This window comes from Astatotilapia calliptera, unplaced genomic scaffold (assembly GCF_900246225.1).
Source record: "Astatotilapia calliptera unplaced genomic scaffold, fAstCal1.2 U_scaffold_6, whole genome shotgun sequence".
Taxonomy (NCBI): domain Eukaryota; kingdom Metazoa; phylum Chordata; class Actinopteri; order Cichliformes; family Cichlidae; genus Astatotilapia; species Astatotilapia calliptera.
Window position 1 is genome coordinate 361,719 of NW_020535800.1, and position 13,615 is coordinate 375,333.

At 46.3% G+C, this 13,615-nt stretch overlaps 1 protein-coding gene across 1 annotated transcript; it reads right to left on the reverse strand.

The window, feature by feature from the left end:
- Positions 1–1,701: 1,701 nt before the first annotated feature.
- Positions 1,702–10,750, reverse strand: LOC113018313 (uncharacterized). The gene is made up of 6 exons (XM_026161370.1): positions 10,592–10,750; positions 5,776–6,111; positions 5,170–5,292; positions 4,320–4,691; positions 3,981–4,065; positions 1,702–2,211 (listed from the first exon to the last, which is right to left on the reverse strand). The coding sequence occupies exons 1-6, from the start codon at positions 10,635–10,637 to the stop codon at positions 2,163–2,165; spliced, it is 1,011 nt and encodes a 336-aa protein (XP_026017155.1). The 5' UTR covers positions 10,638–10,750; the 3' UTR covers positions 1,702–2,162.
- Positions 10,751–13,615: the final 2,865 nt, after the last annotated feature.

Consider the following 13,615-nt stretch of genomic DNA (forward strand, 5'->3'; position numbering starts at 1 on the left):
GTGCTGATAAACAGTGCAGAATATTCAAATTCATTAATCTAAATTAAATTATTATTAATTAATTTTACATGTCTGTTAATGTACATTGCTGCTAAACCATTATTAAAATGCATAACTCTTTTCCTCATAATTCAGACCATCCATTTTCATCGACTTACCCTTGATAATGTTAACGTAAAGACACTTCACGAGGAGCTTCAGATCGTGTAAAGTCCAGTGCTTCTTTACCTGCTGTTATTCCGGTGGAAAAAATGCTATTTCGTTGCTTAAAATGATGATTTCTGGTCTTTTCCAGAGGTTATCATTGCATTTCTCAGGCAAAAGGCGTGGCTTCATCAAATAAGTCCAATCGCAAACTAGGTAGGAGTTTCTCAGCTGTGCAGCAAAGGTACATCTGCCTTTGATTGACGTGTCATCCACCAATAAAAATCCAGCGTGCCACTTCATCATAGTCCAGTTTGTGAGGGCGGGCTGAGACGCTTTGTCAGCAGTGATGTCTCGCTATGTGCGGCGTGGCCCCAGGAGAGTAAATGGTTGCTCACATAAAAATACACATTCAGAATCTGAGCGACAAAGTTTTTAGTTTTATGTTTAAATGAAAAACAATGACACTGCAGAGTGTTACACATGAGCGGTTTGTTTTGTTGCATATGCAATTGGTCTTTTATTTTGAAAAATCGTTTGGGAAGGAAGAGGTTTTAGTGAAACCCAGCTGAAGGGCTCAGGTGGGTAAACCACATGCTGAATAGAGCTTTTTACATGTCATTTTGCAGGTGAGTAGAAGTGTACAGTCGCGCTTTGTTGTATCTGTGTGAGCTTTCATTTTGCACATGTAGCCAGTCTTGAGCAGCTAGCAACAGTTGGCTAACATTAGTCTAAGTGAGTCTCATCATACATGGCAGGCATCTCTCATAATACGTATTTGACATATTATGTATTTGAAATAAAGAAAGATGGGCAACCTGCCTGATGGAGTCAGACCTCGCAGTCCTGTTTGGACACACACACACACACACACACACACACACACACACACACACACACACACACACACACACACACAGTTTAAAGAAGCTTTATTAAAAAACAAACAAAAAGATATAACATTGCAGCACAGGTGAACACCTCCACCCTCCCTGTGAGCTCAGGTGGAGGTGTGAGTGAAGTTAAAGGTTCCTCTGAGAGTGTTAAGGAATATACTCTAAAACACTTCTTCAGCAAAGACTCAGAGAAGAGAAACACACAGAACTTCTTGCTAGTAAGGGCGGCCTCCAGCACTGAGGCTTGCGCTGAGAAACTGCCCCGGTCTTTATTTATACTTCAGTGTGTGTGTGTGTGTGTGTGTGTGTGTGTGTGTGTGTGTGTGTGTGTGTGTGTGTGTGTGTGTGTGTGTGTGTGTGTGTGTGTGTGTGGTCAGAGTGTGACCCCATAAAATCTTCCCTAAACCTGCTGGTCTCAAAGTCCAACAGTTCATCAAACCAAAAGGCACTTAGACTAGAACTGACATAGCTACGTTAATCCTACCGTAAAACAATAAGACAAGGTACGACCTCTCCCATGCTCCCAGGATGTGGGGTGGAGCCAGAACACCCTGGAATGTTACAGACCTCCTAGGATGAGACATTCTTTCAATATGCCACCAACTAATACTTCTACACACAAATGATTACATGCAGCATTCTACCATATGCAAACTTATATCACTAAAAGATTATACTGACTACTAAGTACAATTTTCCATTGACAGAGAGCATCACACTGAGCAGATCCAGCTGACCTCTGTGGATCAGATGTTACACACGGCTTTGTGCTGATCTGAGGCCAGTCTGCAGGCACAGCCAGGAGCTGAGCTCTGATTGGTCCTCTCTGACAGTGGGATGATGATGATGCTCAGTGTGAAGAGCACAGAGGGTCGTATGAACATACATGATGCTGAGCCACTAACATGCAGACACAGGTAAAAGTAAAACAGCTAATGGGTCATGTGACCAACATAGAGTCTGCAGACAGACAGAAGAAGAAGAAACTGAGAGGACAACGCTCCATCGTTAGTTCATACATGAGAGACAGCTTCAGCTGTTACACTGAGCTTCCTGTTTCACATCCATGGAGAAGGACGAGCTGACGGCAGCCTCCTCTTCATCATCTCCAGCTTCATCACATCAGACTGGCTGACTGTTCAGTGGATGAGATTCTGCAACGTTCTTCTTTCTGTGGACAGACAGACACAGACTGAGCTCTGGACTCCCAGTCCAAACTGCACCTGCAGGTCCTCTGGTGTCCAGCAGAGGCAGCAGTGAGTCAGTTCCTATCTGGTCGTTAAGTCTGACGTCATGAGCTGCTTCAGCTTTCAAAGGAACACTGTGGCATCACTGCGAGTTACAAACTGTCTAAACTCTTTCTTTTCAAACTAAAGCATCACAAGGTCCACGTCTAGCTGTCTGTAATGGAGGCGGAGCAAACTGGATCCGCACTCCATGCCTAGTGAACGCTCACGACGCAGTTTGTCGGGGACGCCTACCTCGGCACAACACCTGGTTTGGCAGCACATAGCGAGGCTCCAGATGCTGCGAACTCCAGACCACCGACAGGTCTCGCACACAACAGCCGCTCCATCACGTGACCCACACTGCTCCGACATGCAAAGGTCACTATATTTAATGGATCCTGTTACGTTTTTTCCCCCAATATGTGATCCAGTGATTTAGGTCAGGATTGGACCGATACTGATACGTAGCACCGGCTCGGTCCCTCCCTACTTTATGTATATGTGTTTAGAGAAGCTAGTGTAAGGTTCAGCATGAAGAGGCCACCTGTAGCCACGGGAAGCCGGCGGTAAGGTGTGTCCATGGTGTGATGTGTGCGGCACAGTCATGCTGCAGTCTGTAGGACGTCCTGCTTTAAGTCAGCCGCCATCGTTGCAGTGCCCAGAAGAACACAGGGAGCTGCTTGAATCGTCCAGTTGCTCTAACACCATAATCACCACATGTTTTGAGCCTCATACTGGCAGACTTAGATCATGTCACACAAACGCCAACGTAATCCTCACACACCTGCACAACTGTTTGCTGACTTCAGCTCAGCCTTCAGTACAGTTAATAAACTCAGCAACTCAGGACTCAGGAGATTGTTCTCCAGTCCACACCAGTAACACCATTATAAATGTGCTGATGACACCACCATCACAGGACTGATGGACAACAGCGATGATTCAGCATCTGAAGCGATGGTGTGACGACAACAACCTGCATCTGAACACAGCCGAGACCAAGGACATGATAATCCACTTCAGCAGAACAAAGGATCTGAGCACTCCACCCTCTACATTGATGGAGGAGGTAGAAAGGGTGGAGAGCTTCAAGTTCCTCGGAGTCCACATCTCGGCCGACCTCACCTGGTCCACAAACATCTCCCACCAGGTAGGGAAAGCACAACAAAGGCTGTACTTCCTCAGGAAACGGCGTCAGGCCCAGTTACCCCAGAGCTCCACCATGAAGAGCCTTCTGACCTCCTGCTGCACACTCTGCTTCAACTGCTGCACCGTGGAGGACAAGAGGAAACTGCAGCGGGTGGTGAGGGCAGCAGAGCGGCCAATCGGCACCTCACTGACCCCCCTCAGAGACCCCGCCCCCCCTTCCCTCTGATAAACACTGCAGGTCCATCAGGACGAAGACAAACAGACTCAACAGAAGCTTTTACCCACAGGCCGCCCACCCTGCAGCCTGATTGGAGGATAACTCTGCTGCCAACACTCATGGACATCACACCTCATTTATACATCATATCTGTATTTACACTATAATGCCACCAACATATACACTGTGTTTGTTCTGTAGCACCCCCCCCCCTTACTCACTTACAGAAGCACCCCCCCTTACTCACTTACAGAAGCACCCCCCTTACTCACAGAGGCCGAATCAGTTATTCAGGCCAAAGTGTCATCAAACAGATGAATCACATGGGGCCAAACGTGGACTCACCCTTTAGACACACGAAATGAAGGCAAGCGCTTGGCCGCCTTGTTGCGTCTCCCGACTGCAGCTCTAATGGTCGTCATCAGGGGCTCTGCAGAAGAGAAACACAGCAGTTAGGCTAACGAAGCCTCAGACTGAGGGTCATGTTGTCATGTGATGGTGGGTCAGAGGTGTCTCTCCCTGCTGGATGACAGTTACCCAGCATGCCTCTGGGCTCACACGTGTGTGCAGAAGCATGTTAAAGATGATCCCCGCAGTCAGCACTCTCACAGTAAAAGGTTTCAGTACGAAACTTCATGCAGGAGCTGACATCAGCAGCTGCTGCCAGCTCACTCTCTCACTGACCTTTGACCAGGAGCGGCACTAGCTTGAGTTTCATGGTGTTCACAGCCCTGTCGTGGAGGATGCAGAGGTAAACTCCTCCATCTGCACAGACGGGGTTCCTCAGGGTCAGGCTGAGGTCAACTTCAGGCCGATTCAGCTGGTCGGTCTTCGTCTCCTTGGGTGGGAATGACTCCATCTCTGCGCGCTCTCTGTAATCTGTGTGCTGTTGGTCACGTTTGACCTGACCGTTCTCAAACACACACACCTTCTTGTTTTCATGCGTCACAAAGAACCACTCCACTTTGACGACCTCACCCAGGCAGCATGTGTGTGTGTAGGGCAGCAGGACAGACGGCGCCCCCTCCATCACCTCCAGTGGTGTCAGCTGACTCACTGTGGGCGGAGCACAGGGACAGACTGAACCACAGCATGGGCAACAGGTTTAACCAGCTGCTTCTCCACCCGTGACCATCACATAAACAGCCCGTTACCATGGCAACACCTCAGCTCACCATCATGTCATCAGTCATTAATTTCATATCATAATAGTAATAAACTGACGAAAGATTTCAGTTTGTAATCTGATAACAATAAATAACTTATAATAATTTAACAATAACGCAGCTTTGGTTTTACTCTGACTGTGCTTTTATTTTGAAACATCAGGGGTTGTGTCCATGGAAACAGTAGCTCATGCATACTAACGCTGCTGTTGGTTGGACCTGGCTACCGCATCACCTCCACCTCACCACCTAACAGCCAATCAGCTACTGGTTGATGATGTCATTCAGGCTGATTGGACGTACAGGAGCCGACAGGTGCGTGTGGAGGTCAAAGGTCACAGACTAGTTGCAGTCACACACAGCCTCACCTGTCATGAGCTTCTCTCTTTCTCTCACGCGATACAGGAGGACAACAACGACAGCACCGAGGAGAAGCACAGGAACCAGGACAGCGGGGAGGACTTTGGGCCAGACAGGCGGCGGAGGACGTTCTGTAAGGAACACAAAGAAGCAGAACATCATCCTGTACGACCTCTGACCTCTGATCATGTTCTCCTATTTGACCTTCTAGCTGAGCGCTGCTGAACCACACAGACCTGTTTAACCAGTCAGTGACCAGCGTCTGTGCTGCTGATGGTTGAAGCAGCACAGACGTCCTCTGTCTGTGACTCCATCCTCTCTGGACCTGACCTTTGACCTCATCAGGGTCAGATCCACAGCTGGAGTGAGGGTCTGAAGCTCTGTGACTAATGAGGTCACAGAGACTGTTCATCGGCATCCACCTTGTGTTACAGGCGGATGCTGATGTCAGCGATGACATACTCGTTAAGGTTTCCATGGAAACACAAACCTGCGTAAGCCTCTTCTGTGTAACTGAACGTGTTCACATACGTGAAATATTTCATGTTGCTGAACTTTCTGAATGCGTGTGATATGATTCAGTGTGACCTTTGACCTGAACCTGCAGCACTGACCTTTGACCTTCAGCTGGACTTCAGTCCTCTGCTGGTCCGCTCCATGTTTGCGGGTGACACAGGCGTAGGTCCCAGTGTCGGTGAACGTGGGCTTCCTCAGAGTGAGGCTGAGGTCTCTGGTCTGCAGGGTGTCGGCGGACATTGATGTTCGGCTGGAGTAACGCTTGTTTTGGTTGGTAATGTCATCTTTTCCCTCCACGATGGCGTGAACGATCTGAGAAGACAGATCTTCGCGTTTCCACACAATCGCATGATCCTTAGGAACAACCATGTTACAGGGCAGCAGGACAGACTCCTCCCCCTCAAACACCTCCACCCCTGATGCATGCTGGGACGCTGAGGACACAAACACAAGTTTAATCAGTGTGGTTTCCATGGTAACCTGACAGTGTGAGCAGGTGAACAGTTACCTGCAGCTGAGCGTGGGGCTGAGAGGAGGAGATGTCAGGAGTTTATCAGAGAGACTGAGTGCGTGAACACGTCTGAGCCACAAACACGACATGGTTGATAAAGACTTCCTGTGTGTGTGCGGGACAAACCGTGTGCACTGATGGGAATCTGTTTGTGTCTCTGTGCAGACGCAGTTAGTGAACTGTGCACCCACATCTGTTACACCTGCAGATGTTCTGTCTGCTGGAACATCTGGAGCATAGCTGATGTTCTGCACGCTGTGAACAGAAGCTCCACACCTGCTGGCAGCTGCAGCTCCACCCTCCTCCTGTCACAGTAAACTGTACAAAGCGGAGGAGCTGCTGAGGTCAGCAGGTCAAACAGATGTGCAGCGCATACACACACACATCAGCAGCTCCAGATGTTTGATAAAGCGAAACTCGATCAGCTTCCTGCCGCAGCAGTGGCTCACACTGCGAGATCCGCCCAAACATGGCGCCCATAGGACATAACGTAAATCACCAAGAGCAGCTGTGTGTGTGTGTGTGTGTGTGTGTGTGTGTGTGTGTGTACACAGAGAGCAGTGTGTGCATGTAATCTGCTCTGAGCCTCGCGCGTTGGTGACGTGTGCACAGATATGATCAGAGAAAAGAAGCGCGGTCACGATAGCGGCGCGTTAAAAATCTTTGCGCGTTTACATTCGTATTTACGGCTCCGCGTGTAGACGCAAACGGGGAATTCATGGTGCGTTTAAGTACCGTTCGTACGCATGTACGTATGTTTAGAAGTAAAGCTTCTCTTCCAACTGTATCTCTAGTAAATGAACAACACTCACAAATATTGATACTAATGCTGATAATCATAACCACTGTTTGTCCCACTCACAACTTTGATTAACTGGAAATTGTCTTGTAGCAGGTTAAGGTAACGACATGTTAGCATAAAATCATTAAGCAGAAACTAAAGAATTATCAACAAGTACAGATACTGTCAGTAAACTTCAGCTTTCTAATAAATATATGATCCTTATTCCAGTAAAACATTTAAGCTGTGTGGCATCAGGAGATGGATTAACTTCGTTATAACTTTATTATTGTTTGTTATTATTTTGAAAACAGCATCTAACCCCTCAGTGTGGACGCTGCTCTAAGAACAGTACCGACAGACTTATACAGCTTCAAAATAAAGGAAGAAGCTACTCTCAGCTTCTCCCTCACCACAGCACTGCAGGTTTGATCTACACAGGATGATTTTCTCGACGCAAAGCCAGGATAGGTTCGTGTCTCCGCCTGGAACTGACGCAGTGACGTTTTATTAACCGCTACATCGGTAGAAGGCAGATTTTCAAAATAAGAGCAAATGAAGAAAACATCGCCTTTTTGAAATCTCCATAGATATCTGGGGTTTACGGGGTGCACTCAAATGCACCACAAATTCGCCCTTTTTACCGTACCACGCGATATAGATGCCCAAGCACTTTTTTTATTTTTATTTTTTATTTTACCAAGTGGATCATCATGGCCTTGCCATATTGGTCCATTTGATTGAGCTTTATTATAATTATGAATTTATTTTATTTTCAGTTGCTACAAACGGGACAGACATGACTGGAGGATAGGACAGGGAGAAAGAATGAAAGAAAGAGAGGGAGAGAAAGAAAACCAAAGGGGAGAAGAGACGGTGAGAAGGGGGGGAAGAAAGAAAGAAAAACACCTGGGTCACCTGTATGGAGAAAAAAAACAGAGGAGACAGCAAACAACAAAGAGCAACATAATAAGAAAAAAGCACCATCACAATAAACTAGCTAGCAGTAGATATCAATAGTTACTAAATAATAGACGATATTGTGCAGCACGCAAGATAGACAGCGCACAGTGTGCTTTGAGGCAGCAGCCAAGAAAGCTTTAGTCCGCGTCTGTGAATACCCGTGTGTACACCTGTGTGGATCAGCATGCTTGCATTCCAAAGGTTTCTCCATGTAATGATCTGCTAGGGAGTGTGGGGGGGCCACAGCCCCGTCCTCCAGGGCATGAAGCAGGTATGGAGGAGATCAAAACTCCAGACATCCAGAGGCCCCCAGAACACAAGAGACCAAGGAAGACCAACAGAGGGGCAGCTGCGCCACTGTCCCAGAAAGAGCTGAGGAGAGTCCCAGATGAGGGCTCACTCAGCAGCCGCGGAGCAGAAGCCAGGGGGAGTTGCAGTGACGCGCCCGTGAGCTCCGCCGGCAGCCAGCTGTGCCTGAGTGACCGAGCCCCAGGCCGAGAGGCCGGGGGCACCCCACCTCCGAAGTGGCCCGAGCGAGCCCCAATAAGCGGCCGCCAAGGAGTGAGCCGGTGTGTACCCGGACGCCCACCCCCAGATACAAAGAACCACCAACGCACCGACACCTGAGGGAGTCCGCCACCGGCAGGGGAAGTGGTGGTGGGTGGAGATAGGCCTCCAAACCTTGGAAGGCCCGAGATGTCCCCAGAGAGGTGGCGTCTGATACCCAACCTGACATATAGACACAGACATACAGGCACACACAGACTAGAGATGGACCGATCCGATATTACGTATCGGTATCGGTCCGATACTGACCTAAATTACTGGATCGGATATCGGAGAAAAATAAAAAAATGTAATCCGATCCATTAAATATCACGAAAGCACCTCACAAAACTTGCAACACGCTGTAACTCACCTCAGAACGTTAGCACGTCGGAGCAGTATGCATCACGTGATAGAGCGGCTGTGGCATGCGGGACCTGTCGGTGGTCTGGATAGCATTTGGAGCTTCGCTAGCAACCCGGCATTTCATCTCCGACAAAGTTATCCCCGAGAGAAGTAAAGCAAGTGTGTAAGTCCATCTCTGAATGTTTGTAAAGCATTCCTGCATTAAGCTTAACGAGCGACTGCCTCTCGCTCTCCGGCTGCTACTTCAATCATGAAACTGATCAATGATCAGCTGATCGTCTCTCTTGTTTGCTTTTGGCCCACTTTGCACCAGAAAGAGGAAACCAGCGGCTGAACAACAGCAGCACGTTTAAGCTTGATAAGCTGTTGTTAGAATTTATTTAATATTACTTTCTACTCGAGGATCTTTTTCTACGTAGCTGACGGCTGTAACTGTGCAGGGGCGGATCTAGCAAAGTTTAGCCAGGGGGGCCGATAGGGCATGAACAGGGAAAAGGGGGCACAAAGACATACTTTTCTTTCTTATTCTCATTTAAAATGTCGAGCTTTTAATAAATAATTATCTGACACACAAAGTTTTAATCTGATGTAAAATGAATAGAAGTCCATTACTGTATATAGTGACTATTAAGTCTAATATATATACCCTAGTAAGCTATAGTACTTTTTCCTTTGGGAAGGTACCATCTGTGCAGTCTGCAATTTTGTCGAAGAAAGATGTTGAATCTATTTAATATTTCTTGAAAAATAATTGATTTCTGTGCATTTTTTTTCACACTGCATCAAATTAAGGTTGATTACGTCAATTAAGCATCATGAGGTGGAGCGTGAGGGGTGGTTCCCTATTTTTTATTTTTGTTGTTGCTGGGAGTTGGAACCCTATTAGTTAGGTTGCTTAATATTTACGCTAAGTACTCTTTAAAATACCAGAATAGGGAGGATGGTGTAGGTTTAAGTTTATTAGATTGATCAGTATTGCTGAACTATGAAATATTTTTTTTGTATACAGGTATAACAGAATAGCTTTAGTGTAGTTGTTGTTTTAAACTTGAGTATGAACTTATACAAAATGCAGCAAGATATTTTAAAAAACAGTTTTGTTGATTAAAAAACACTATATCGGATTCATATCGGTATCTGCAGATATCCAAATTTATGATATCGGTATCGGACATAAAAAAGTGGTATCGTGCCATCTCTAACACAGACACAAACATCCATTCCCACCCTCATGCTCTCATATGCACTTACTCCACACTCAACCAACGTGGAGACAGACATAAAGAGACGCTGTACACACGATCACACTCACCAAGCGTACTCTACGAACCGGGTCTAGGTACCCTTGCCCCTGGAGGGGGGAACTGCACCCAGACCCAGGTGGTGTTACCCTTTTCCCTGCGGTGGGGGGAGGCAGACCGCCCCGACTCCGCAGCAGCAGGGAGGCCCCACATTCCAGACCGCCAACTCCTCCTGGCCCCCCCGCTCCAGCAGGCCGCAGAGAAGACTGCGAGGGTGAGAGAAGACTCCAAACCTCCCTCCACCCGCTCATTGTAGTGTTGATGCATGTGTGTTCTAAGGTGCAATTAAAACCCAGGAGGGCATGGAGCTACCTGCCAGAGAGCAGCAGGTAAGCGCATAGTCTCTCCTGATAGCCCTCAATGTCTACGTGTATGTCTACGCCCAAGCACTTTTTAAGACTCGTTAGCTTAAAAAGCTCCGCGGTGACAAAGGGCGGAAAACTTACCGAGAGCGAGGATCACAAACAGCGCACACATCTTCATCTTCATCATGAATCCAGCTGATCGCCTTTAATCTCTCTGAACTAACCCCGCGGCCACATCGCGCTCCTCCGTCTCTCCGCTGACGCACAACTAAGAAGTAGTTCTTCTACTTACACCGGAAGCGAATCTGAGCCATCGGAGCGTCAAATGACACTTTCAAAATAAAAGAACGCAGTTTCAGTGGGAGAAACATTTCTGACCTTGTCGAGGCTTGATTCGTTTGGCCAGAGTCAGGTGATCAGTGACATCCTTCATTTAGAGCACAGTCAGGGATTCAGTGGGAAGTGAATCATTCCTGGGATCTGTGGAGTGTTTTGATGGTGACAGAGTCACTGATCATCCTGCTGAAGACACGGAGCCAGCGAGGCAGAGAGGAGCTTCTGTCACGCATTTTCAGTATTTTGAGCTGACTTTGTTCAGGTGGGCTTGCCAGCTTTGTTGTTCACTTTTGTTTTGTGTGTCTTTAATTATGTGAAAAACTTGTCTATGTGTCTATATGTGAAGAAAATGTCTGAACAAAACAAAAATCAGCTTTTCATAATATAAATATCATTAAATAACTTTAGAAACACAATTTAATAAAATAAAAAATATATTTTATTTTTTAAAATAAGCTTAAAATGTTATTCTACAAAATGTGCAGCAATTCAACGTGTTTGTTCTTTTTTATCTGGTAGTCTGTGGAAGAGTTTCTGCGCTCCAGCGTCTTCTGCTCATGTGAGAGGATTTCCTGTGAGGCAGGAGAAATGATCTCCAAGAACAGAAACTCTGCTGTCGCACAGTGGAACAAATTCTTTTCTTAAATAAAAATGAAAAGGCTTACCTTAAAGGCGTCATGCTTTTACTTTACAAGTTTTAAAGTGTTTTCCTTTTCCGGTTCACGATCAGTTCGACCCCCAGGCCAAAAATGTGTAGAAGGAAGTTGGCCTAATATCACATTTATAAACATACCTGTCCAGCTGTCCAGTGATTAATTGCAGAAGTACCTCGCAGCAGAAGCATACTCCATTATGTGTTGTACATTATGTGTATATTATATGTGTTTTTTATCTATTGTATTTACCAACATCAAGAAGTCACAAGCAAAGAAAGACCACAGCACGGTGCACGTTTTAACAGCAACGTTTATCAATCAGATTTATTTATTAAACAAATAAACATAACAATTCGCACAAAGGTGACCCGACATCAGGCAGGATTGTGACCTCCACTCTACAGAGTGGGAGGTCACAGTGAAGCAGATTCAAGCTGCGCTTCATATTGTTGGCCACCAGAGGTCACCAGAGAGGCCTGTGCTGAAACGCTTTGAGCAATGAACCGGTGTTAGGAACAAGCTTCAAAGCTTCAGAAAGCTTCATGTGGCCATCACTACAGCCAGCAGAGAGACAGGCGCAGGTTTAACAAAAATGCCTTTATTTGGGCTGCACAACAACACTACGATAAACTAACAAAGACGTAAACTGGAACAGCGAAACGTAACGGTGTGAAGTACAAAGAAAGAAACAAATAATACAAAAAAATCTGAAACTAGGAACCGGCGGCACAAAAACACCTGGGATGACATGCAGGACGATAAACGGACAACCGGAGAAGGAAAAGAGGGAAACGCACTGAAAATACTCAAGAACAGGAACACAGCAACATGGCTGCGATTAATCACATGTGACAAGGCGGGCAAGAGAGCAAAGCTGAGGGCGCTGACACGAAACACCGACTGTCAAAGTAAAACAGGAAATACAAGACAGACGCAGACTTGACCCTGGAGCATGGAACCATGACTGGAGGAGAAGTGAGGCGCGAGAGCAGAACAGAAAGCAGGAAACACCAAGTGTAGGACGACAAAACCATAATACAGAGAACGAAACTGCAGCCAAACACACAAAACACTGGTAACAAACCCAGGACAACCTCCACTAATGTTGTGTTACAAATAATTTCTTCTTATGTGCACGTGGCCTTTCAGTCAGTCCATGAAAACAGAACTATGATGTCCAAAGCAAACAGCAAGAGAATGTCTCCAAACAGGCCTTGAAATAAAATTGTGGAATCGTGTGAATATACAGCTCTGTGTGGAATGTGTCTGTGACTACTTTGATCCAGTTACATGATGAACATGTAGTTGCTGCTGTCTGCACCTCTGTTTGTGTCCTCGCTGGCAGGAGAGTGGATAATAATGACTTTAAAACTGTCACAGTGGATTTTTAAACACACAAGATGAAATGTGTTCTTTCAGCAGACAAATCCACAGCATGCTAACATTTCACATAAAAGAACAAAGGCTCGTCACATAAAAAACTGACTGTAATGTCATAGCTCATTCAGGTGGTGTCTGAGGGGTCCAACACTTGGGTCATCTTCAGTGCTTCATGTGCTTTCGCTGGGTTTTGGGAAGCTGGGCAGACCTGTGTGGGAACACTTGTTTTCTAACGAAAACACCAGAAACCAAACAAACCCCTTTGGTGAAGGACACCTGTGTTCACATTTAGGACAGAGAAGATGGTTTGAAAGAGGAGCGTAAGAGCCATCTATGTGCACTGTGAAAGGCCCCGCCCTCCGTTCAAAGAGGGCGGGGCCTTTCACAGTGCACAGTGCACAAAACTTTAGGATTAACAATAGGCCTGCGGTTTATTAGGGCTGATAAAAAGACATGAACAAGGGGCAAAGGCAAAACGAATGCAAAACCAAGCATGAACCTAAACCGGGTTCAATTTTGACACACAAACAAACAACGTGGAGCAATCGCACACAGCGGGTGGGAAGGGCCAGCTTTACTTACACAGCCTCAGATTTTTACAGTTAGATGTAACAGATGTAACTTCCACTTTTGATTAAGATCTCTCCATCTGCATATTTCTTAGGCGTCTTTATTAAGCTCTTATTTATAAATGTCTACACAGTAATAGACACCGTGTGCTCTGTGACATTATAGTCTTCTACTGCTGCTTCCATCGGTTTGCATTTTAAACTCCCAGCCTTTCAGGTTGTTA

Excerpts from the sequence above, each read along its gene's own strand:
- LOC113018313 (XM_026161370.1), bottom strand. The coding sequence starts at position 10,637 with ATGATGAAGATGAAGATGTGTGCGCTGTTTGTGATCCTCGCTCTCG. Across the intron at positions 6,112-10,591 it reads GTTTGTGATCCTCGCTCTCG|CGTCCCAGCATGCATCAGGG; the intron begins GTAAGTTTTCCG and ends TTGTGTCCTCAG. Across the intron at positions 2,212-3,980 it reads TCATTTCGTGTGTCTAAAGG|AAAGAAGAACGTTGCAGAAT; the intron begins GTGAGTCCACGT and ends GTCTGTCCACAG.